The sequence below is a fragment of the Mya arenaria genome, chromosome 14, assembly GCF_026914265.1.
Source record: "Mya arenaria isolate MELC-2E11 chromosome 14, ASM2691426v1".
In the NCBI taxonomy this organism is placed as follows: Eukaryota; Metazoa; Mollusca; class Bivalvia; order Myida; family Myidae; genus Mya; species Mya arenaria.
The window spans coordinates 43,591,414-43,619,198 of record NC_069135.1 but is presented as its reverse complement, the minus strand read 5'-3'; the positions used below and the strand labels follow the sequence as shown (position 1 = coordinate 43,619,198).

The 27,785-nt window shown below is 36.1% G+C and overlaps 1 protein-coding gene across 1 annotated transcript; it reads left to right on the top strand.

The window, feature by feature from the left end:
• Positions 1–349: 349 nt before the first annotated feature.
• LOC128216160 (succinate-semialdehyde dehydrogenase, mitochondrial-like) lies at positions 350–26,350 on the top strand. Its single transcript, XM_052922739.1, has 11 exons — positions 350–596; positions 20,607–20,728; positions 21,277–21,360; positions 21,694–21,864; positions 22,803–22,919; positions 23,616–23,759; positions 24,247–24,390; positions 25,107–25,265; positions 25,581–25,750; positions 25,854–25,912; positions 26,142–26,350. Exons 1-11 carry the CDS (start codon positions 350–352, stop codon positions 26,348–26,350), a joined length of 1,626 nt encoding a protein of 541 aa, XP_052778699.1.
• Positions 26,351–27,785: the final 1,435 nt, after the last annotated feature.

The window sequence follows — 27,785 nt, the reverse complement described above, 5'->3', positions numbered from 1 at the left end:
GATTATGGAAAAAACGTGTTTAACCGGACGATGGTTGATTGAAATATGTCCGAGCATAACACCTGATTAAATAAAAAAAGCATTTGTATATATGATAGTATAATAGCACAAGTGCGTATTCCCAGTTACTTTTAAAAATGAAAGAAAATGATTAATTAAAAGTTCATTTAATATGCAATTGAAATGCGCAAAGAAGTTTAATGGCCTTCAATCATGTGTCAAGTTCGACGGCTGCAGGCGTCCAATCATGTGTCAAGTTCGACGGCTGCAGGCGTCCAATCATGTGTTAAGTTCGACGGCTGCAGGCGTCCAATCCTATGTCAAGTTCGACGGCTGCATGCGTCCAATTATGTGTCAAGTTCGACGGATGCAGGCGTCCAATCCAGTGCCAAGGTTACCGGCTGCATGCCTGCAACCTGTGCCAAGGTTACCGACTGCAGATCTGCAATCCTGTGTCAAGGTTACCGGCTGCAGACCTGCAATCCTGTGTCAAGGTTACCGACTGCACACCTGCAATCCTGTGTCAAGGTTACCGACTGCAGACCTGAAATCCTGTGCCAAGGCTACTGGCTGCAGACCTGCAATCCTGTGTCAAGGTAACTGACTGCAGACCTGAAATCCTGTGCCAAGGGTACTGGCTGCAGACCTGCAAATGTGCCAAGGTTACCGGCTGCAGACCTGCAATCCTATGCCAAGGGTACTGGCTGCAGACCTGCAATCCTGTGCCAAGGTAACTGGCTGCAGACCTGCAAATGTGCCAAGGTTACCGGATGCAGACCTGCAAATGTGCCAAGGTTACCGGCTGCAGACCAGCAATCCTATGTCAATGTCACCGGTTGTAGACCGCCAATCATGCATCAACGTTCAGGCAGCTTGCCTTCAAAAAAATATGTCAATGCCAACGGCTACAGCTCTTCAATCGTGTTTCAAGGTTTCAGGCTGTAGGCCATCAAACATGTGTCAAAGTCAACTATTTCGCAAGCATTTAAAAAAAAGGATAAAAATACCGATCTGTACCGATACAACGATGCATGTCCTTTCAGCTCCTTCCAGGATCTCTAAGACTAAATACATTGTCTGGTGGTCTGCAGCTAAACTCGTACGTATTAATGTTGATTATAATGAGTTTGGCTGATCCAAAGATTGATGTGCATGCCAAAGAAAAGGGTCACACTAGCCTTAAATGTAACTGTCTAAGGAATTGCCCAGCAGTCTGGCGTACTATAGGTTTTTATCTTTTTAAAAATGTACAAAGATGTTTGGTGTATTTCTGTTGTTCGCCTATTATGCCCACAGTCGCGTTTATTTCACTTGTGTAACTTTCTTTCTCTGCAAGATGTTGTTTTGTGTAAACAACCTCTATTATGAACGTCTCCATTTTGACTTAATTTTGATACAGTAGCATCAGTAGTCCATTACCGAACACATTATCGGAAGAGAAAGCGCGATTACAGCATTAATGAATTGGTCTGTACTGCAAATTCGTGCTTTTCCTAAACAACGAGTGATATTTTTGCATAAAAATGAATTATTGGGGGGGGGGGGGGGGGGGGTAAATGGCTATGTATTCGTAAAGTTAAACAGTGTTGCTTAATTTAGTGACGTTAAAAATGCCTCTCCATACAACTCCACTTAGTACTCTAGAAGTAGTAGAAATGGTGTTTAACTTTTTATTGGTCTAAACGATTGCCTGAACAATAATTCAGAGAACCGGACTATGTAAGTTAACAAATAATAAATTATTACATTATTACGCAGATATTCCTAGCTTAATATGATGAACGTGAATAAAATTTCAAGTTAGAAACCCACTGGTTCTCTGTTCTGTACTTTTGACAACCTAAACCCTTTGTCATGGACACATACTCATAATATTTTAGCTACGGGAAGAAGGATCTCAAAATGCTGACCTATGGATTACCTTTTAAGTAGGCGTCACATTGGTTTGAAAAAAAAATCAGTAAAGATCGACGTGCTTTATCAGTGTGTGTATACCACGTGATAAATAACGTCATAAATGCTACGTTGGAAGGCAACATTTTTCTTAAAATGAAGACTTAAATTAAAAATAACTTTTCTTTTACAACACCATTTTAAATAAAACCAAAGGCAGTCTATGCCGCTTTAGGAGCCCCGCATTCATTTTATAACCTCAATTTGATAAGGTCATTAGTTTCATCAAACACTTCGACACACCTGTTTCCAGAATAATGTTTTGACAGTACTCCGTCAGACGGCCATACTGTGAAAAGGTTTGTCGAAGTGTTTTAAGAAACTAAACTCTTATTCAAACTATGGTTAAAGACAAAAGGCAGGGCTCCTTAAGTGGCGTAGACTGCGCTATGTTTCATTTAAAATGGTGAATATAAAGTGAAGTAATCTTTGTTTAAAGTATTTTTTTCAAATCAAAATATTGCCTTCCGAAGTAGCATTTATGACGCAATTTATCACGTGGTATACACACACTGTTTATATAGAGTTATGCTGCGAACGATAACAGTTTTAAAAAGGTGAAGCTACTTTATATTAATTTTGTCATGAGATATATTGATTAAAATTATACAAATTTGAACGGTAACAGAAGCAAAAGGAGTAATTTTACATGACACATGTTGAAAAGTGCATTGTATATCGACAATTCATCGGTGCTAAGATTAATGGAATCCATGTTTGGCACTGAGGAATTATGTCATTATCTAATTGGATTATTCCATTACGATTGGAATAAATGACAGAAACGTTTTTGCATTGTTGCGATTTAAAATAGCCTTACTTTGTCTGTCTGTGTTTGATGTGGTGTATTTGGATGAAATATCAGACAGATATTCGTACGGTTTGTATTTTGGGTAGAGAATGAATCCGAGTTCCAATTCTCTTTAGATAGCATTATCTCTTTTATATTCCTTGTTGCAAAACAAAGTGTGTAAACAATTGCTTCGATCGTTTTGATGACAAATATCCGTAAAAATAATAGAAGTTGTACAACTGACGATATATTATGCTAGATTGTAGTGTATATTTGGTTCTAAAGATTGATTTCAAATTTAAAACGCATTTGAAACCCCAATGGCTAAAATGGTGTGTTTCCACGGTCCATATTTTTTATGCAACTTAACATAGTTTGATTTTAAAAATCAAGTATTTACATTTGTATGCCACTGTTTACTAGCAAGAACAGCCCAAAATGTTTCGTCAGATAAGAATTACAAAAGGAACACAAATACATTTCTTTGAAAAACACAACTGCATTATACTTTTATTGATAAATCGCCTTTACCCAGTGCCATGCTGTCATATTTCTTTATTCAACCTGCAATGCCGCCTTTTCTTTTACTGATATATCGCTTCGACCATGCCATATTGCATATTCCGTTAGTGTTTATAACAAGATATTATCAAAGTAATTCTATAAGAAGATAAGAAGTGTATCGTGGATTATGTTGGATTAACCTCATCGGTTTTCCAAACAAGAAAAGTCATTTGCATTCGACATTGATGGGTTTGTTTAGAATTGTGTACGCTGTTGAAAAGAACATAGCAGCAACAGATATTCTTCTTCGGTTAGGATGAGTTTTAGTAGTAGGGTTTCTAGGCTTGATATCTTCATGCTGAAGAAAATTGCTAGTAACAATATTGCTAACAAAAGTATCCATCGAATAACCAATCAAGCAATCGATCAACTAATATATTTATTAGACATATTGTTAGCGTAATTCGCCGTACATAATAGACATTCAACCTAAGGCATACTCTTTTCATTAAAATGAATATTTTACCCAAAAAGACGATTAAACAATTAAATATTGCATCGAAAGGGTTTCCATCACAAAAAGTGACACTGTGATACCGTTTTTCAGAGTTTAACCGTTTTCAAAGGATTGGTCTCATTACAGAGTTTATGAAATGCACACTAACTATTTTGTTTACACACTCTTTACAGAAAAACAATCACACATTGTTTAAAACTTGAATGTTAATTAATGATGCTCACTAAATGATACAGCTCTTAAAAATATACATCTATTTATGGTACTAATTTTTCCCAATGTTGTAATAAACAAGACAACAAAAACGGTGGAAGTCTGATAGGCTTTATTATTCTAAAAAAGTGTCCTTAATACAAAATGCCAAGAAATAATTACTCCAAAGGAAAACCGACGAAGCATAAAATGTACTCACGCAAACAGAGTTTATTTGCTCTAGCATTATTTACGTTTTTATAACTTGGCATTCTTGATTGTTCATCTAGGAAATATGTTTGTTTTTAAGTTTTTTTGGTTTTTTTTTCGTTTTTAGATTGGTCATATTTACATAGAAGTGCTTAAATGATGGCTATAACTTGAACTATTGTCCTCAAACTCGGCTTGTCTTGTATTAGAATTTCTTAGAAAAGTTGTGTGCATTTACATAATGATATTTTAAGATATCTTTAAAACAATCCCAGGAATGGTCGAGGTTCCTAAACCTGCAACATTCATGATGGAAAGAAGAGTGTTTTTTTTAACTGTATTTTCCTGACACATTGATACTTAAGTTATACGAAATACTTCAACGGGTATATCACTCTTTTGGAACTATTTCATTAGACTTAGAAAAGGAAGACGCGTATTAAAAATATTGTTTTGCATTTACATGCAGAACGCATTTCCGGCGTTATTCAATTTATTGAAGCGTCTTGCGAGTTGAGAATATTTGTAAAAAATATATGAAATAAAAGCACACTAAACTGTACTAGTGGCTGTGATTGGCATCCAATTCAATTGTCTATACAAAACCAGCATGGGTCTTTTCTAACTCAATCATTGGCTGTTGGTCCTTGTGGATTTCAGTCACTGAACTATGAAAAAGACCGATAATGATGAAATGGGATGGACAATGGTCAGCAAACAAATTAGTCCAGAATACCTTGTTCGTCAGAGGTCAGTTATATTCTTGACCAAGGCCAGTCATTATAACAAAGGTGAAGTCCGGAATAATCTCACTTGTTTTCGCCAAGAAAACATGGTTCCCTTATCGTTAAGGATAATCTGATAGCGGTTTTTCAGCCAATTCGATCTGATTTACAAACCTCCGATGTGTATCAGATATCGATAGAGATAAATAAGAATTGATTATGATGCACATTTTCAATCTCCTGTTTGGTCGTGCGTTTAACTTCTACTACTTCGTAATTATACGTAATGAGGGCATTTTCCTTGTCTATATAACTGACATTGGTGAAGGTATTGTTGTTTGGAATAAGCCTTAGAATAGACATCACGTTCGTAGTAATGGTAAATGATTACAAACAATTTTCCGGTTTCATGTCAAAGGTTTATCCTCACGAAGATGAAACGTGCACTTGGCCAACACATGTTTTTAAGTGGGCACAGTTCTAGTGTGTGTCTGTCATAAAAAAGATACATTTTTGTTGACACACGCACATCCTTACCAAAGTGCCTGAGCTGTACTGGATAAAATGCGGAAATCTGGAAAAGATTTTATTGAAAAAATCATTTACGCTTTATTTGATTCCGGCTAGAACTTAACGTCAGAAGAACTAAATTAAGCTATGGCAAGGGTTCATCATAATTGGGGAAGGGTATGAACTTGGATAAGTTAAATACAAATATAGCCAAACAGATATACAATAATAAAGCTTGACATGAACGAGGAATCCGTAATCAGACCGTTGCCAATCCTGCTCTTGTTATAGACGTTGGGTCATCTGATAGCTGATGTGGTATAGTGGGTCATCGTAGAAAAGGCTGTTTTGGGATTGTTTGTTGATAACATCATTTGGAATGAAGTATCGGCATTCACTTTAATAGCGTCATGTAATTGTGGATCACATAAGTGATGATGGGTATGAAAGGAGACCCTGAAATGAATTAAAACAGAGTTTTCTAAGTAAGAACGATGCTTTGCTGTACCAGGATATTTATTTACAATAAAAACAATGAAATTTGAATCATACGCTGTTGGCTATGCAGTGGTAGAATGAAGCTGAAACATGAATTCATATTATGTCAAGAGATGTATAAATCATTTCGTTTGTTTTGTAAAATAGATATTGTTTTATTTTTATATAAAACTATCATCGTGAACATCTTTATGTAGAATGTTTCTTTATTGCAACAATATGATAATTTGGTAAATTATATTCACTAGTGTACGTTTGATAAAGATGGCATAAGCACTGTTCGGCTGTATTAGCAGACCACTTAGATCTGTTACTATGAACATTTTAATCATTGTAGAGCTTGAACATATGAACACCAATTATACTAATAAATAAAGCTGGCAATGGTATACGTATTTTGATACACACCATACCTGTAATTATCATTTTGGCGCCTAGTTGTATACTATTTACTTATCAGAGCTTAACTAGCATGAGGAAGGGGGGTAGCGGCTGCCTTGAGGGGGAGTAGCGGCTGCCTTGAGGGGGGGGGGGGGGTAGTGGCTGCCTTGAGGGGGGTAGCAGCTGCCTTGAGGGGGGAGTAGCGGCTGCCTTGAGGGGGGAGTAGCGGCTGCCTTGAGGGGGTAGCGGCTGCCTTGAGGGGGGTAGCGGCTGCCTTGAGGGGGGAGTAGCGGCTGCCTTGAAGGGGGTAGCGGCTGCCTTGAGGGGGGGGGGGGGGGGGGGGGGTAGCGGATGCCTTGAGGGGGGGGGGGGGTAGCGGCTGCCTTGAATTTGGAGAATCACTTATTTAATATTATTGCTTAACGATTACAAATTGCATTTTCAAAGGTGCATTTTGTCATCGAATTAAGTTTTTCATATTTAAGATACTTAAACATATGAATTGGAAGAAACATTTTTTTTTGGCATTTCAAAGCAACTTCCGATGATTTGATATGCTTGTCTGCTTTCTTTGGCATCAGGCTTCATTATTTCATCATTTCATTAACAAAGGTTTGGTTTCGGCATTACTTTTTGATATCAGCAAGCTGTTATCATTATGTGTGTAATGTGTAGAAACTAGGATTGAGCCCTGGTACCAAATTCAATCATTAAACAAGTACGTTGGGACGTTTTATGAGATACGTGTGAAAGGCATGTAGTTGCTTTATGGGTTTTTTTTAATCTAAAAGTTTAATTGGCATTTACTTTATATTGTATTATATGTTTTTTTAAGAAATCGCATAACCTTTGTAAAATGATTCTTACAGGGTCAAAACGCTCGAGGGTATTTTAGCATTTATATATCACCGGAAAACAACAGTGCCGCACCGATTGTAAAATGTAGAAATAAATATAATAAATCAGAAAATCTTCAAACTAAGCTAAAAATAAATTACACAAGCTATCATGTTAAAGCATATGCAATATATGTCTTTTAGTTAACAATATGCAATTTATTTTTATTATTATTATAGATACCACAACGGCAAGACTGAAATGGAATGTTCTACGTCAGACAACGTATCCATGGCGACCACCATGTTGTCGCCGGAGAAGATTGACGCGACATTTAGTCCGTACAATTAGATTCAGGCGCTCCGATATTTCCCCATGATTGTTTTTTCTGGTAATTCGTATGTTATTCAGTGCAATTGGAAATGGCATCGTTTAGGTCTGTCAAAGCTAACGCTTCAGAAAAACCTCCTCCAGCTAATTTATTTTTGCGATGACTGTGTTTGACATGTTAACCCGTCTCATTGGTCTCCTGACAGATTCCTACTAAACTGAATATTTCCGTGTCCTCCTCATGCAGTGGTTATCACGTCCGCTTTTGGATTCCGGGCTATTAAGTAAAGTGTGCAGGCTGCTGAGGTTAGTAATGTGACATTCCATTAATGGGTCAAACTGGATTCGGATTCCACATGAAAACAAGTAAACATAGTACTTAACTGACATTTCTTATGTAATGAATTGTCATTATAGCCACATATATTGGAGGGGGGGGGGCGTACCACAAATCAGCCTCTCTAGTATTTTTCACTTATGAAAAGCAAGCTCCAATTTCTTCAAAAGATATTCCGGATTCGATTAAAAAAACTACGGTATTCCGAATTTCAGGGAAGAGGAGATGAAACCTCGTTGCAGAAATTTGTCGATTGAGCCAAAATAGATAATACCCTGATTTCTTGTGTAATGTAAGTGTTCAACCTCAAGGGAGCAACAACAGTACTTGAGAGCGGATCATGATAAGACCGTGCTGCAAAAGACGATGTTTGAAGTATGTACGAGTATACCACCGACTTAAATACAAACGGCATTTCTGTGGTTTATATCCATTTATTAGTGAATTAAACATAATAATTCACTGTTTTTAACAGTAAAAATATCAATTTGATATTTACAATAATTAAACACTTTAGCCGGTTCTTTTATCCAAATCAAACATAAGCGCACACAGGGCTGGGACACACAACTAACAACGTCAGTTCCGAAATAACATCATGTGCGCATAGAGTTTGTCGTGTTTTTGTTATGAATGCAATTAAAAGTCTTTTAAGAAACCATTTTTCAACCGCCGTGAAAAAATACTTCTCACTCTGTAAAATATATTGCAACCGTACACTGAAACAAACAAACACCGGAAATATAATTGTGGTAGTAATGGGCATTTACGGAGAATACTTCGTTGTTTTTCATCGTAATTGAGCATCTCTATAAAAATATAAAACGTTGACTGGGCTTCGGTTGCTGTTTTGTGCGTTTTAAGCCCAAAGTCACATTCGTTTCATTAGAGTAACAGTTTCCTCTGGAATATGTTGTTTTGAAAAAAGCAGCCTTGATAATTAACGTCTCCATTTGGATACTTCAGCATCAGTGGCCAATTACAGAACACAATATCGGAAGAGAAATAGCAATTTCATCACTAATGGTTTGGTATCTGATGCAGATCCGTGCTTTCCGTAAATATCGCTTAATAATATTGCATAAAAAATGAATATTGTGGGGCTTTTTCGCTTTGTCATTAATTCTTGAAGTAATTTATTTGTCGCTGTATTTAGAATTGGTGGAATTGCCTCTTCATAACACTGAACTTTTCAATATAAAAGTCGTAGAAAAAAGAGACTTTCTGTTGATTGCCTGAACTTTAATTCAAAGAAGCTGGTTTAGTGTAGGTAAGAAATCGACATTTTTACATTATTATGAACACAAGCCAAGTGTTATATATTTAAGGTTTTAAGTTAGAAACAGACACCCACTGGTTCTCTGTGCTGTATCACACGACAAAGTTTCCCGTATTAAAAGCTGTATTGCAATTGGCGATACAAGATCTTGCATTACCATCACATATTTTGATCTGAGAGACCAATGCATGATATAATTATCTAGATCTCGTTATTTTTGCAATCCGTTCCGTGTGTTTGATTATAAGGCGCACACGAATGTCCCTGTGTTCAGCTCGAACATCAGTTGAGGCGTGTTGCTGTTAAACTAACGTGCGCTACAAGCGTTGCCAACCGTTGTCTGCCGTTGTTTGTTTAGTTATTCAAGGAGAATAACAATAATAGGTTTTTGAGACCAAAGCCTTGTTACGCATAGTGCAACCTGTAACATGCGCGTCAAAGTATATTATGTTTATATTTTACTGTGTAAGTAATGGACTAGGTTTAGGTTTTCGCCACCGACGACACGGCTAACGACCCTATACTAAAATTAAGAGCTCGAATTTTTCTTCCAAATACTTCTTTACTTCAATTTGGTCGGACACGTTTTCATTATTTACACAAATGTCCAACAGATATCTTTTAACAGACCAAGACATTTTTATAATTATTTCTATGTTTGAAAGCATAGCAACCCCATACCAAATTGATATCCGCCAATATTTGATAGAAGTGTTGTGTATGTCAATATTACAAATAAAACAGCTAACCCCGCTGTGTGAAGTTAGCTAAACATACGACATTGGACATTGGACATTCAAAATCGAATGTTGTGCAGGCACGACATTGGACATTGGACATTCAAAAATGAATGTCGTGCCAGCATGACATTGGACATTGGACATTCAAAATCGAATGTTGTGCTGGCACGACATTGGACATTGGACATTCAAAATCGAATGTTGACATTGGACATTGGACATTCAAAGCTGAATGTCGTGCTTGCACGACATTGGACATTGGACATTCAAAATTGAATGTTGTGCTGGCACGACATTGGACATTGGACACTCAAAATCGAATGTTGTGCTGGCACGACATTGGACATTGGACATTAAAAGTGAAAGTCGTGCTGGCACGACATTGGACATTGGACATTCAAAATCGAATGTTTCGCTGGCACGAAATTGGACATTGGACATTCAAAAGTGAAAGTTGTGCCAGCACGACATTGGACATTGGACATTCAAAAGTGAAAGTCGTGCTGGCACGACATTGGACATTGGACATTCAAAATCGAATGTTGTGCTGGCACGACATTGGACATTGGACATTCAAAATCGAATGTCGTGCTGGCGCGATATTGGACATTCAAAATAGAATGTTGTGCTGGCACGACATTGTCCATTGAACATTCAAAAACGAAAGTCGTGCTGGCACGACATTGGACATTCAAAATCGAAATGGCACGACATTGGGCATTCAAAATAATATGTCGTGCTGGCTAGTTGTCTTGTTAATAAATATCAATTTTGGACCTGATAGACAGAGACTTTGAATGATCCTTTAAGATAGATTTGAGCAGTTTGCGCGTTCATGAGCTGAATAATACGGCCAGTATTGTAGTCGAATTGAATTGCTTGTCTTATATTTGAACATTTATTGAGTGCGACAATTCTAAAATGTTGCAGATGTTAGCCCCAATAAATTGAAATCCAAATTGTACATATAGTCATTGTATACATAAAGGCAGTAGATATATCACTAATAATGAACAATTGTTATTGTATAACCTCAATATGAATTATTGTTTGTGGGACGCAATTTTGCAATCGATTGTGTGTTTTTTCTTTTACTCATAAATTCTGTTGATTGCTTTTATTGTTGATATACAACATACGCTTTATTTCAATTTGGATAGTTTTAATCCATCAAAGGTGGACACCCTGATGAGAGCTGGAATATGTTCAGTAAAGGTGTTATAATTTATTGGTCAATATAATCCGCAGAACCAATAACGCTTTAACTAGCTCTTTCATTTCACATTTTATTACTTTTATAATCATTAAAGATTTTTGTTTGAGAATGAGTGTCCAGCGGATGATTTCAAACCGTTTTAATTTTGAATGTCCAATGTCTTGAATGTCCAATGTCTTGAATGTCCAATGTCCAATGTCGTGCCAGCACAACATTCGATTTTGAATGTCCTATGTCCAATGTCGTGCCAGCACGACTTTCACTTTTGAAAGTCCAATGACCAATGTCGTGCCAGCACAACATTCGATTTTGTATGTCCAATGTCCAATGTCGTGCCAGCACGACATTCGTTTTTGAATGTCCAATGTCCAATGTCGTGCCAGCACAACATTCGATTTTGAATGTCCAATATCCAATGTCGTGCCAGCACAACATTCGATTTTGAATGTCCAATGTCCAATGTCGTGCCAGCACAACATTCGATTTTGAATGTCCAATGTCGTGCCAGCACAACATTCGATTTTGAATGTCCAATGTCCAATGTCGTACCAGCACAACATTCGATTTTGAATGTCCAATGTCCAATGTCGTATGTTTAGCTAACTTCACACAGTTTTATTGACAATGAAACCTTTTCATTCAATACATGTTCATCATCAATGCAGGAAATTTGGAACCTATCGGTTTTGAACGAGATTGTCATTATTTCTTCAGATATTGCATTATCAAAATAATAACTGAAGCCCATTGTGACTATATACATTGATATTCTTTATTGGAGAAATTTATTTACTTACAAACTACGCGTATAGTTTCAATACTGACTTTGTTTTTAAACATTGATAGAAAAAATAATTGTCCTCGTACTTCTCTTCGACGCAACTAAAATGGTTATATCAAATAGCTACATTTCTGGTGACTTTCACACATTTGTCGCATGCAATTACATAGTTTGTTTCGTTTAAATACGTATTGTTCTTTTATGAGACTTGGTCATTTAACAAGGACACATATTCTTGATGTTTCATCGTATTTCAACTAGGTGGAACTCGTTAACAACCAAATGTTATATGAACATCATGAAAAGAATACTTTACCAAGCAATTTCAATACAGTTAGACTTGCTATTTCGGTATTTTATATTGCCCTATTTCAGCTTTGCATGCTCTTTTTCAGGTCCTGTGGAAATATCAGCGAAGTACAAAAAGGTTATTGTATTATCTTATTCGTCAAGCCTTTATAATTTGCGAACTGATTCCCGACCAATCATTTTGTTCATGATGCAAAAACACGTCTATATGTTGTATTGATTTGGTTAAAATTTGTAATAAAACGCAATTTGATCAAGTCGTTGTGCATGTGTCTGACTCATACGAGCGTATAACAGGTTACGAACAACGAGACTCATACGAGCGTATAACAGGTTACGAACAATTTTACAACGCTTGCAAGTGACGATTCAAAAACTATCTATGTCGGTTTAAACTATTTTTTCATGAGACAGAGTGATTAAAAGCACATGTTAATTGACTGTTACTTTGGCAACGAAATAAATGTACTTAACACTTTTATAAATGTGCGTTAAATCTCAAAGACTAGTTGGTTCGGAGATGAATGGAATCCTTGTTTGACACTAGGGATTTATCATTCTAATTAGATTATTCCATTACATGAATGTGATTGGAAGGAATAGCAGGAATGTGTTTGCGTTGGTTTACTCGAAATCTTTTATTGGTACAATAAATTTCAAAGGATCAGGTCTGACAGGGTACTGGTGAGTATATTAATAAATCAGTTGTTATCTACAGATAAAAGAGATGTTGACTTTTTGCATGGGCCCATGTATCAGAAATGTTGTCCCACATTCATAAGCATTATTGGTTATAATGTAATAGCAAAAAAGCAAAAAGAAAATAAAACGCCCACAATTACACAAAGTCAAGTGTCCACCACGGAGAAAAAAACACTAACACTTGCATTCGAAAAGGAAATAGAAGAAATTGCTGGAGAAAGGTTGTTATAACTAATTCAAAAGTACCACTCGCTTTGATCCTGCATATCCCTTATAGATGAAATAGTCAACATGACTCGACAATGGGCATGGTTTCGTACATATCAAATTCGCTTCGATTACATGGGCAAACTGTTGGAAATCATCCAATAAAGAAAAATTCACTTGCATTCATTCCATCCGCTCCGGATTAACGAATATGTATGTGTTCTCCATTGATAATAAATGAGAAACTGCAGATGTTCTTCGTCAGTTAGGATACTAGTAAGTAGAAGAGCTCCCAGGCGTGGAACTTTTACCATGATAGTTCTAGACTAGAAGGATATACATTTGATTTGAATCATCATATTTGACAATACGTGCATGGTGACAGGTGTAATAAAAAGGCTGTCCTACTTACGAAAAGAAAATTTGTATAGTTTATTTAAATTTTATTCAAATAAGTTATCACAGTATATGCTGGACAATTCTTAATTTTCTCACAACATATTCCAAAGCAAGAGAAAGCACTACTGTGCATTAATATTTAACCAGTATTAGTCAATCATTCAATCATCATTCCATGAATGAATAAATCAATAAATCGACTGGGATAAAAGTTCGATATCTTGTCATCGTCTATCGCCGAGCATGGTATCCTTGCAATTAAAGGCATAACTGTTGGGGTTTTTTGTTGTTGTTTTTAAATGATCAGTTAACTAAGAAGGATCATTTAAAGATTACTAGTTGAATGAAAAAGGATTTATTAACTTTCCTCAACACAAAATGCCAAGTAATATTTTCCCCAACGAAACTCGACAAAGCGTAAAACACCCCTAACATTGATTGTTTGTATTTGAATTATCTTGGTATTCTTGGGATTTCATCTTGCAAAACTGTAATATTTAGTAGACCCCTTTTCGTCTTTGTTTCGATTATGTTAACATCGACATGGCTGAAGTGATTGCTTCAATTTGATTTTCTTCAAACTCGGTGTGTCTGCTTTAAGTATTTCTTACAAATGTCTCGTTACATCTACATAATGTTATTTAAAGGGATTATGTTTACATTTTGAGGAGTAAAAATTATGTTTCCATTATAGTCCCCAGTGTTGTTGGGGAAAATAGTGTTCGTTTCAACTGCAAATTTATGACACATTGGTACTTAATATAAGTAATAGTAAATAGTTCAACGGGTATATTATTCTGTTTATTTTTTTACCAGACTGACTAAATACCAGGCATATTGGACAATGTTATTTCTTGTTTTTCCCATGACGCATTTCCGACTCTTTTCAATTATTTATTGAAGCGAAATGAATTGTTGATATTTTTATAATATATTATTAATGCACACTACACTGTCTGGGTGTCTGTGGTTGGCATTCAATTCAGTTATTTCATACAAAACCAGGAGAGATCATTTCTAGATTTAAGTCCCAGAACTACGATCGATGATGTTGATTGAGGGGGATGGACAATGGTCAAGAACAAAACAGTCTTGGATACCGTGTTCATCAGAGGTCAGGACTAACCTTGACCAAAACCAGGCATTTTACTCGTAAACTCCAGGATAATCTAACTTTTTCTTTGCCAAGAAAACACGATTTCCCTATCGTTAAGGATAATCAGAAAATAATTTTACAAACATCCGAAGTGTATTGAATATCGTTACATATTTCTTGCTCAATTTCCGCTCAGTGTTGTTATGCAGCTAAACTTGATTATTATGATATAAAACAAGAATTGTTGTATTTTTCTCTTACAAATTACGGACGGTGGTATTCTCGTTTTCAAGAACAAATTGTAAAACTATTAGTTATATCATACCTTTGGATCCATGACAAAGCTTTATCCTAACCGATACGTATTATGCACTTCATATGCAAACGTACACATGTAATTGTGTCTGAAATAATGGCAATGGTTAATCATAATAGGTGTAAAGTGATGATCTGTCTTTAAGCCACTGGAACAGTTTAAATTACAAACTAGACAAGCCAATATATCATAATAGCTTAAAATGAAAGAGGAATCCATCATTATATTTCCAAGGTTGCCAATCCTTTTATTTTTGTAGACGTAGGGTTATCTGATAACGGAGGTGGTATTGTGGGCTAGAGGTGAATAGACTGTCACAGAATTGCTTGCTGATAATGTCCTCTGGGCTGCAGCAATGTGGAACATAAGAGATGATGGATAGAAATGGGGACTCTGAAATGTTTATCATTTTTGTCATCCAGGCATTAATCTTTGATATCAACAAATATCTGAATCGTACATGAAGTGTTGAGGGAAGCCAAATACAAGCATAAGCATACAAGTATAAGACAAGGACGTTCGGACGTTTTATGAGATACATGTGCAAGGAATACAGACATGTTGTGTTATTGTAACGCTAAAGGTTGATTGTATTCAAATTTCATTGTTTCCTTTGGTATGCAGTTTCCATCGTTTGATGTTTGTACAAGAAATCTTGAAGCTTGTGTACAAATAATACTTTCATTCCAATATCCAATCCTTGGTACAGTGCGAACAAAACTAGAGGGTGTGCTGGCATGTAGACATCATTGGGAGAAATAAATATACGAATATACGTAGGACATCAAAAATTCTTCAAACCTCATGTCATTAATGAATGAAAATATACTCGTTTTATCTCGTCATCAATCTTGGGCGGATACACATGTACCAATAAAAGTTATACTATGTAACATAAATGACTAGCAATAAGGTTATAGCTGTAATTGAGTTTGTATTTTTGTTCCTCTTTTAAATTTAAAATGAACGTGAAATAGCATACGTTGTGATGGCAAAATACTTATTTGTAATATTGTTTTTGGAATAATATTAATTGTAAAATAATATTTTTTCACACAAAACAAAACACTTTCGGATACCTTAAGATGTTTTTGAACCATAGCGACATACGAATATTTATATTTCAAAAAGCTTTCCAACAGTAATAAAAAAAGTAATCAGGTCAATGGCGAAAAGGTATGAAATTGAATCACCTCGGGATATTACGAATATAACAGTAATTTAACGTTCTACAGAAAATAGAAGCCATGAGTGACAGCACAGCCGAGAGTGAAGGCGCACCTCGAACGGAATGAATGATGCAATTAGTTGTTGACCAAATAAAGGGTAGAATAAGTATGTACTGTTCACTCGGAAGAACGCTCGATTACAGTTATCAAGGTCATTTCGGAAGGACGCTCGATTACAGTTATCAAGGTCATTTCGGAAGGACGCTCGATTACAGTTATCAAGGTCATTTCGGAAGGACGCTCGATTACAGTTATCAAGGTCATTTCGGAAGGACGCTCGATTACAGTTATCAAGGTCATTTCGGAAGGACGCTCGATTACAGTTATCAAGGTCATTTCGGAAGGACGCTTGGTTACAGTTATCAAGGTCATTTCGCCATAGGTTTGAATGTCATCAATCTCTCGAATTTTGTCGATTAGAGGAACTAAAACAAATCTTTGTCAGTCGTTTCCTCCAGCGACCAAGTTGAATATAAACAGACTGCGTTATTTGTTGACGAGATGAAATGTCTAATAAAAAGAGCCATCATCGTTTTAACAGAATATTTGCTTTTAATCTATGTTTTTACCTTCAAATTTAAGAAGAAAGAAAATTCATTACTTGAAACGCAAATATCTTAAAAGCAAAGCAAAAGATTGAGCACTTTCTCAGATGAAATTTGAAATGTCGTCTCCGTCACTGTCTGTAACTGTGTAATACACTAATCACTTAAGATATTGCATGCCTTGACAGGCATTGCTGCGCACTGGTTGTAAGAGTATAAGTTAAAGGAAGCCAGATTGACAAGGCCAACAGTTGTTAAAGTACTCCTTTCGTTTGCACTAAGACCATACGGCCTAGAGGCGGGATCCGTTGCGCCAAACGCATTAGAGTTTGTAATATTATCATTTTTGAAATAATAAAGAGCAATCGTTTGATTATGGATATGTCTTTACATTCTCATAAGTATATTAAATATATGTATCTTGACGATAGGAAGTGTCTTATTGCCTTCAAATATAGCTTTGCCCTAACTGAAGTTTAAGCATTGTTATAATGTATAATGTAGCAAACTTGTTTTGAAAAAAAAAGAAATTTTCCAAGTAAGGACTCCGCTTTCTTTGGAAATCATAACAAAAATGTTTAAAAATGTATGAGCTAGTGTACACTCTAATACATAATATCTTCGAGTTCCAATTAATCGTTATGTAAATTTCAGTTCGTGTTCACATTAACGACTATCAGCCATTAAAAGAAATAAAAACAGTGTTTGTGTTTTGTAAATAGTGTTTATGTTGTTTTTGTTTGTTTGTTTTCTTGTTATATTAGGTCGAAGGTATTTCGCAAATGTTTCAGTTTCAAAGTATGTGGGTATTACTACTTATTGGCTCACTTAAGCATCAACTTAGTCTTCAATTAATTGTGTTTGCTGTAAAGCGATCTTCGGAGTAAACTCACCATAGTGTTTCCTTGCATCTGCTTGGTGTATATGCGATATTCATTTTAACGTTTTTTGAGTTTTTCGTTTCTTAAACTCTTAAACAAATCTAGTAATATGCCATATGGTTTAAGGTTATGTTCATGGTTATAATTTGTAGAGCGAATTTGTGCGAAATTGTGTATGCTTTTCGGTCACATCTTTGAATCATCTTACATCTTTCGGTCTAAGATCTTCTGGTAAATAAATGATCTGTTCTGTTCTGTTCTGGTCTATGTTTTCTACAATTACAGGCAACAACGGATGATAACAACTGCAGACTGTTCCGAAGAACGTTTAATTTGGATGTATGCTTTGAATTGGAATCTTAGTCAGGTACACTTTTGATTATGGACGAAAGCAGTAATAAAACTGGATTTCGGACTCCGCTGGGGACAATAAAGCAGGAAAAATCCATTGTCAGGTTAACGATTTAGTTGAGACATTTATTTACGTTTAATGAAATTTTTCGGGATTCCAGCCGATGACCTAGAAATAATTCTCCAATGGGCAATATATTTCATTAGAAAATGGATTTGCTTTGTCAGCAAATGATCTTGTAGCATCTGACCCCAAGAGGAGAGAAACAGTCTAAAAGTTCAAGAAAATGTCCCGAGGAAGAAATAAATTAAATGAACCCAAGTACCACTGTCAGCTGTTCTTTCTTCGCTGCACCAGAGACTAGTGACATTTTAAATATAACGAGAACTCTCACTAGTTTGTAGAATTTTTCAAATTTCTCTTCATGAAATAGCTGAGTAATCATCATTTTTACAGTGTAAATTGATAACTAGGTCTATTATATGAGCATGTTAACATTACTGGGACAATCCAAGGTATGGTTAATATAATACTGTCACCATGTTTCATTATTTATTCATTTCAATGACTTACATCTTTACATATTCGCTTATTTTTGAGAAAGACGGATGCATTTAATTTTGCCAACGAAGCCACTGAATAAATCTAAATGTAAAGTTTTCCTTTAAGGGGAAGGATAATTATTTATTTGAAATTTTATTCAGCAAACAACGTGGAGCTACAACTGAAGTACAATTTTAATGAATGTAGTTACATAGAGAATAGCAACTGATTAAAATGGAAATATAGATTTTAAGGAAGTCTACTGAGTGTGGTCTAAGACATATTTAATCAAGACAGCTTTGCCAAACAAAATGGGAAGTTAGGCTTCAATGTGAGGAAAACAGGTTGTTAGCTTGTGAAATTGTTTCCAAACAGTTCATGTACCAGGAAGATACGGTATTTGAAATCAACGATGTATTTTGCTCAAATGTGTAAGAGATGAAAACATGACAAACCGAAAGAGATTCATTTCGAAGCCAAGAAACGATTTGAAAAACGTTGGATGACGTTAGGATCATATAAGCGTAAGGCAAGGACGAATTGAAAGAAGCGCCTAGATGATTCTTGACGCGAATATGACTCAAGTTAGCTTTCTTTTTATAAATAGCTGTTATTAGATTGAAGTTCTAGGGCAACTTACTATATATATACAGCTAAATGATATAAGATCATTACTGACCTGTGCTCACTTCCTTAAGTAAGGTTTCTAATGTCTTGCAACTCGAGCAATAACCCAAGATCACACAAACATGCACTGATTATGCACACTTATAAATGTACCTTGATAAATTTGATAACAACGGCTAACCTTACATGAACTCTATCCTCATTCAGCTCACTGGTCAGTTAAACAGCTTGAATGATATCAAACTTGTATTCTTCGCTGTCAAGAGAAGATATATGTATTGTTTTCGGAACGTGTACAATGAGCACTCAACTCACTTCAAGAACAGGTTTTATTTATTTACCATTTTCTTTTTGTGTTCGTTTATATTATGTTATGGGATTCATCTTATAAGAAGTGCTCCTTTCATCATTTACACGCATGTGTTACACTAGTTTATACGGTTGCTGATTTGACAAAACTGATAAAACACATGTTAAACCAAGATGTTCATTTTGATGTAATATATAATAACTCTTAAACCTTGAATCTATATAACCGCTGCTAGTTAAGAATATTTTGGTATAAATAACTAAACAGCTTGAGACGCTCAGTTGCAGGAAGTCTCAAAACCATTCGTGTTGCTACGCAGAAAATGTCCAGCGCTTCGCTTGTTCAGACGACTGTCAAAGATGTTAGTGTTACAGAATGTACTGTGGATCAGTATATCACTCACAAGAAAACGTTTAATGGTATAGTTGTTGCATAAATTGTATATGGGATTCAACAATTATTTCCAAGACCTTGTGATTTTTGTTAATAAGATGCGTTGTTGATATCTACTGCATGTTTAAACAATATGTGTATCTGTAATGTCCGTTTCTGGTACGTTTATGGTACTTGTATTTGTCCCAGGTCAATTGATATTCTTCACATTAACAAAATTTCGCCTGTATAATTTAGTGTTATTAATATGGTTATAATGCTTTCATCTTCAAGATCACTGACATCTTTATGGATTGCAAAAAAACTGATTGCTTCTTCTAAAAACAACTAAAGTTTATCGTCAATTTTTCTATGTGAAGAGGGGACAACTTGTGATTATTTCCCTGTTCCTCGTCATAAGTCTACGACAGAAGCAAGTTTTACTAAGATGAGAGTATCGTCCTCAATATTCACATAGCAAATGCTATTCGCAGATATTTATATGTCTATGGTTGGACTCGTTAGCATGTCTGAGGTTTATCCACGACCAAGTGGTCCCATGGTATATGCATCTGGTTGGACGGGCAATGCATTCATCGTCCATATTGGTCTTATAATGGCCATTTAAACAGTTTGAATGGCAATATGACTGTTAATTTAAGTTACTATTTCCAGTACTTGTATGCTCATGTTGTCGGTATGGAAATGTATAACTTTATATGAAAATGACGTATGAAATTAAAAGGATGTGGTCACCTAGCCTCACAAGTTGTTGTACTTCCAACCCACAAGGCAAGACATCGTACATACTAGAGTGATTAATGTAATTGTGCATAATCTTAAATTTCACATTTGTTGTAAAATAAATAAAACTAAACTACGAGGCCAAATAGTAGTAAAACTTTACATCTACAGTCTTCAACCCATCAACGGAGGAGGTGGTAGGATCAGTGGCTAACATGGGTTGCCGGGAGGCGGAGGACGCCGTATCTAAAGCATACTCGGCCTTTCAGACATGGAAGGCAACGACTGCAAAGGTCTGGTTTATTCATCATTTAGAGGTTGATGCATGGCTGCGACGGACCGTTGCGTGGAGAATTGTCCGATCGTTTCATAACGTCCCGAGACATCGCCGAAGGGCGATATGAGCACCAGCGCCAATTTATCATTTCTCCGTAGTGGCTTAACGCCTTGAATCCATATGTTGTTGGTGTCTGTTTATGTCTGCTCTTATTTTTTAACATTTACATCCACTTCATTTGTAATCATATCAACTAAGAAAGCTTGCCCACGATTAGTAAACTTACTCTCAAATTCAACATTTCGGTATTAAGCTAAATCTGAAGCAACTGAAAAATAACATTGCGTTGCCTTGCCAATTCCTTTTTCCTTCAATTCCATTCTTTGTAAACATTTACATCATAACAGCAAGCTTGAAAGTTCCACAACGAATCTGTCCGAAATTCCTTAAATCTCTATTTTCAATACAATGACAAGTCTTGTACAGAATGGTGTTATTTTTATTGGTGTGGTAATTGGTGATTTAGTAACTGATCTTTCGCATTTAATAATAAAACCTTTTCAGGGAAGAAGTGACCTTCTCAAGAAAGCCTACCAGTTGGTCATGAAAAACAAAGAAAAACTTGCCAGGATTATTACGCTAGAAAATGTAAGAGTTGTCGTTTTGGTAGATAGCATTTTTTATTAAAGATGTAATGTACAAAAATGTGGTTCCATTTTTTTTTCAAATTACTTTCGTTTTCGAAGATCAGTATAATAGATGAATATAGAGTTTTCGTTTAGAATGAGAATCCAAAAAGTGGCATGTGAAAATTTTTAAGCAAATATCCATTTCCTGTTTATAGCAATGATAAAATAGGACGCAAGACTTAATTGACTCCCAATTATTTGTATATTTAATTCAAATTATGATATATGTACCCAAGTCAAGCATGATACCGAATAAAAATTTGTGTAAACAATGTTATTGCTTTTTTCCCAGGGGAAGCCATATCGTGAATCCCTCGGCGAGGTGGCTTTTGGGTCAAGCTACATAGAATGGTACGCCGAGGAATGTAGAAGGGTCCAGGGAACTGTCATTTCTAGCCCCAGCCAATCAAAACGGATGATGACCATAAAACAGCCAATAGGAGTGTGCGCTCTCATTACACCAGTAAGATCCCTTCAGTAAAGATTCACCAACTGTTTGACCATTTTAAGGAAATACAAAATATTACATGACTTAAGTTTCTTCGTTGTATATTTTGTTATTTTCATATACATGTCGTGCACAATTATGTAGCAGTGATATATATTGAAACGTTGTTTAACTATATATATATATGATAGTCTCTAAAAATGAACAAACGTATATGTGACCTGAAATGAACCTTTACTAACTGAATCATTGACCTCAACAGTGAAACACTAAGCACAAAGATATGATCAACACACAATGATAGCCTACATGATATCCTCACTGCATTTGCAAGGTAACAAAATGTTAAGAGATACATTGATTCTTGACCGATACATGTATGACACTTTAGGGGACATTGGGTCATCTTCACTGACCTAGTTTGACTGTGCTTTACAAAAGTGTCTATAAATAAATACAATTTCTTGAATACAGTTAAAGACAGTACCACACGCATTATGGCCCAGTTCGTTTAATCTAATGATAATGGTCTTCATGCTTATATGTTTGTAAATATATTTAACATAAGGGTTGTTAAAACAAAGGTAAAAATGCATGTACAAGTTGTTCTTCCTCGTAAATCTGGTGAAACTAATGTTGCAACATCATTTGTAGACGTTTTGAGAATAGAATATGTTTAATTTATTTGTTTCACTTCGGCCTATGTTCACTGTTTTACGTTTAATGTTTGATTTTTGTAGACTTATCATTTGTTTGTGCTTAGCACTATCATCTTCATACTTGTTTTGGATTGACATTATTATGTTTTTAGAATAAATATTTATTTTTTATTTGAATGATTTTGTTTGTAGAATACGTTTTCGTTTTAGTTGGCATTGTTGTGTTTGTGGAATACATATTTAGTCGTTGTTGGCATTATGTTTGCTTAATAAATCCCCTAATTTTGCTGTCAGTGGAACTTCCCTCTCACCATGGTGACTCGGAAGGCGTGTGCAGCCTTGTCTGTTGGATGTACGGTTGTCCTGAAGCCATCAGAGGAGACGCCGCTCACTGCTCTGACACTGGCCGAGGTATATACATGTACAAACGGTTACGGGACACGTACTTTCTGCTTAGTGCTGGTTTCTAAAATATGTGGATTAACATTTAAAGCACCATTCTCTAGTTTAGTCATTGTATTTATCTATAACAGACTGAATATGGATTTTAATACCCTATTAACTATTTGCAAAATGTAACTATATACTGACTGTTTTGTTCGAAAGTATATTAATATTAAAGATAGAAAACGAACATGAACATTTGAATGTCGAAAACGTTCTCTGACCTTTCCATCTGCGTTATTGACGTTGTATAATACCCAACATACTCAGATGTTTCTTTGGGCAACGACCTGTGGTTTGAATTATGCTTCAGATGGATGTTTACTATCTTATTTATCTAGTTATTGATTTAAATCATCGTGATTATAAACTATATAATAAATATTTTCAAAATGGATGACCAATTATTGGATTAAGTTTTAGATAGTTTTTAGCATATGGTTAATTTTAGCATTATCAAATGCATAATAACTGGGGTAAAATCGCAAAAATAGACCTCGGCTGTTTTCGAAAACTGCTGTTTCTGGTCAATTATGTTTTAACGATGAAATCAAATGTATGTAGACTAGCAAATACGTGGTCATAGTTGGTTGTAGAAACCAATTGTCATCAACAGTACTTTTTTTCACAAAGAGTTATATTTCTCTCGAAATTATTTCACAGCTGTTTCGTGAGGCGGGCCTCCCCGAGGGCGTGTTTAACGTTGTCACGTGTGACAGGGACGGTGCCGCGGATATAGGCGGGACTCTGTGTGAGAGCCCTCTCGTGTCGCTCTTGTCATTCACGGGCTCGTCCGCTGTTGGAAAGGTTAATTTAACAATATTGATACTTTAATACCAGTTAAATGGGTTTCCTTTATCTAAAACAAAAGCAGTACTTTCTTGGGTTGTTGTTTTTTCTTCAGAATATCTCATTGGCATTGTTATGGCTCAGTTAAGTATGCAATAACATTAAACCTATTTCATGTTTTAAAACTAAAAGCAAATCCCGACCTGCATGTCTCCTTGCTTGACGTTTAAGTGAGGTTTGTTTCACTGCTACCACTGCATGCTAGTGTTTACCAAGTTCTGCTAAAGCTAACCCAAAGGGACTCCTTTGTCACTGACCAAGCCGAGCTTAGTTCCCAATATTCATTAAAACTGATATTTCAATATTCGTGTAATGCCATTATTGTCCATTGTTCTGTGGACATGTGTAGGACATAACTTAAGCTTCTTGGCGTGCCCTTGTTGTTTCCATTATATTTAACAAGTGTGCATTGATAACTGATTGCCATCTTGAACATTGTTTTCAGATTCTCCTCAATCAAGCTTCCGGTACGGTGAAGAGGTGTCACATGGAGCTTGGAGGGAACGCCCCCTTTATCGTGATGAGTTCTGCCGACCTTGATGATGCTGTCAAAGGGGCACTAGATGCTAAGTTTAGAAACACGGGCCAGGTAGAACACTGTAGAACCAAAGAAGGGTTAAATGTTTAAAATAACAGTAGATCAGTAAAAATATTTATCATTTGGCATTTGATTAGATTTATATTTTACAAATTAGAACGTTGTAAACAATTGACGATGCTGTTTGGTCATTTCATTTTTTTCACGTTAATATATTCGCTGGAGATATGTATACGTATATCAATAAATGCATGTCCTTTATTATGTCCATCTGTCCTTCATCACATGTGTAACATTTCTTGCAGACATGCATCTGTCCTTCATCACATGTGTTACATTTCTTGCAGACATGCATCTGTCTTTCATCACATGTGTTACATTTCTTGCAGACATGCATCTGTCCTTCATCACATGTGTAACATTTCTTGCAGACATGCATCTGTCCTTCATCACATGTGTTACATTTCTTGCAGACATGCATCTGTCTTTCATCACATGTGTTACATTTCTTGCAGACATGCATCTGTCCTTCATCACATGTGTAACATTTCTTGCAGACATGCATCTGTCTTTCATCACATGTGTTACATTTCTTGCAGACATGCATCTGTCCTTCATCACATGTGTAACATTTCTTGCAGACATGCATCTGTCCTTCATCACATGTGTAACATTTCTTGCAGACATGCATTTGTCCTTCATCACATGTGTTACATTTCTTGCAGACATGCATTTGTCCTTCATCACATGTGTAACATTTCTTGCAGACATGCATTTGTCCAAACCGCTTTCTTGTCCAAGAAGACGTTCATGACGAGTTTGTGAAACGCCTTAATATCGCCATGGAGAAGCAGCTTGTTACCGGGGATGGATTTGCAGTTGGAACAACGCAAGGACCTTTGATCAACGCAAAAGCTGTTGATAAAGTATGCATAAATGAATGGGTGTGTCATAACGTGGAAACATTCTACACTTAGACAATTATGTACATCCCGGGCAAAAGTTATGCAGCTGCATAGTGTAACCTATTTATGTGCAAAAATCGCTGTAGTCTAAATATGACGACCCTTTTGATCTTGACTTACAAAATATCTTTTATGACAAACCAATTTAAAACTTAAAACTTTTATGACAATTATGGACAACTACTTTAACAATGTTTTCGATTTAATAAATATGATAATCAGAACAAATCAGTTCCTTTCAAATGCAACATGTTACCACAACTTGAATCTCTGAAGGTTGACGACTATGTGAAAGATGCTGTTTCTAAGGGAGCCAAGTTGGTAAGAGGTGGGACACGAAGCTCATCTGGCACTAAATTCTACCCTTCCACCGTCTTAACGGGGGTCACTCTGGACATGAGGTGCATGCACGAGGAGATCTTCGGACCAATCATTGCAATTTACAGGTCTGTATGTTTGTGTATATTCGATAAGGTAAAAAAACTCCGTAGAAAAAGATATAAAAAAGAATATCAATAAAACGTTTGTTTACTCTCTTTTTTCCTCCAGATTTAAGACAGAAGAAGAAGCCATTCGAATAGCCAATGCCACCAGCTATGGATTGGCAGGTAAGACATTATAGAACCAGATGAAATACGACCTACAATATGTCACAAATATGTGTCTTGTTTTACATTGTACATCAATGTCGACCAATTGCCCATCTACCTATCTCTACCAAGAGAGATGACCACCACCCCTCCCTCACCCGCAGCTTTACTTGACCCTGAACATCTACACAATAGTGATAGCATGACACTAACTTTTTGAGTTTATGAGATGGATCTATCTTTTCAGGTTATGCGTACACAACAGACAGTAAACAACAGTGGCGGATGGCGGAAGCTCTAGATTTTGGAATTGTGGGATTGAATGAAGGCCTAGTTTCGACCGCAGAGTCACCCCATGGGGGATTTAAGGAATCTGGCATAGGGAGAGAAGGGGGGATCGGGATAGGCTTAGACGATTTCCTTGAGGTGAAGTATGTGTGCATTGGTGGACTGTAGAAGACCAAAACATAGACATATTCAATGATCAGAATATTTTTTAAACCAAATGGCTGGAAACTCTTAGCGTGTTTAAGAAAAAAATAAACGTCTCAATGTTTATGTGAACGAGAAGTTGTGTTCTCAAATACGGTATTTGCAAAATATTTGAAATGTTGAATTTATGTGTTTTGTTTAATCAATAAACGTTACAAGTTTTAAAACCAACATAAGCATTTTCGTTTTCATGTTAAGCGGTGATATTTCGTGTACGCTGTCCATATTGCGTTATAATTTTTAATGATTTTTATGTTTAATTTGTTTCATTTCGCACATTGTTCGTGACGACCAATTGCATGTTATGTTATATACAATGTTATATTTCCTGGAAATTAAACAAATATGTTTTTGAGATAATAACGGCATTCGTGTGTCATTTCTTTACTTTATGATGTCACAGCACGGCTCTACAATAGATAACGTCGACGCATTGACGTTGCACTTTCGTTAGACTTGCTAATAGCGCAAACACATACCCCGGTTGCAAAAAGTATGTGTTGGGAAAAGAAGTCGAAATAGTTTAGGAATTGCTACCTGGCCAGATGCAAGGCGACGGACAGAGTTAGCTGACAGATGTCATCAGAGTCCAACGGCAGTTTCAGTGGCGTTGGGGTGACGTATTTCTATGGGGCCTACAGTTCTCTTATGTATGCAGACGCGTGGTCCAGCACCCACTACTGCGCTAATTGGAATAGTGGCGCAGTGTCATGATGCGACCGATAGGGATTATTAACCGGCAAAAGTTTTAAACGTTTGATTAATATAACTTTTTGCATTTTTTTAAAACCTCGTAAGGCGTGCATCTTTTGAAATTCAATACGATACATAAACAAATATTTAAAAACGCAACCGTTCACGTGACTTAACGAGCCGTGTTGCTTAGATGGGTGAAGAGTATCCACCCCCCCCCCCCGCAATACATTTGGAACTCCTCGGCCATTTTCCATCGAAAACGACCTCGGCTGTATGCCGGTACATCAGGAAAAGTAGTTCGTAAAATTTGAAATAATAGTATTAATTAATAGTAGTGTTTTAACGCGTATTTTGTATTACCAAGTTTAAATCGATTGCCAGTGAGGTGTATAATTGCCAGTGAGGTGTATAATTGCCAGTGAGGTGTATAATTGCATAAATAATCAAGATTCCCAAGAGTAAAGTTATACAGTTTAACTGCTTAATTAAAATAACTACGCAAACTACATGCAGCGTAGTTAAACTGTACCGATTTCTGACATTGTAAACCGTACATCCGGTTGTTTTCGATGAAAAATGGCCGAGGAGTTCCGAATACCCTTAATGAGGGACCTAACTTTTGTAAGTAATAAGGACCAGTTTTTAAAAGCAACTCCTGAGTTGTTGCTGAATAAAGATTGCGACCTTCAATGGTGTTTTCTTA

Bases quoted from the DNA above. Each gene is read 5' to 3' on its own strand.
- LOC128216160 (XM_052922739.1), top strand. From the start codon at position 350: ATGTGTCAAGTTCGACGGATGCAGGCGTCCAATCCAGTGCCAAGGTTA. The intron at 21,361-21,693 runs GTAAGAGTTGTC...CTTTTTTCCCAG, and splicing joins GGATTATTACGCTAGAAAAT to GGGAAGCCATATCGTGAATC. The intron at 25,266-25,580 runs GTATGCATAAAT...GAATCTCTGAAG, and splicing joins ACGCAAAAGCTGTTGATAAA to GTTGACGACTATGTGAAAGA.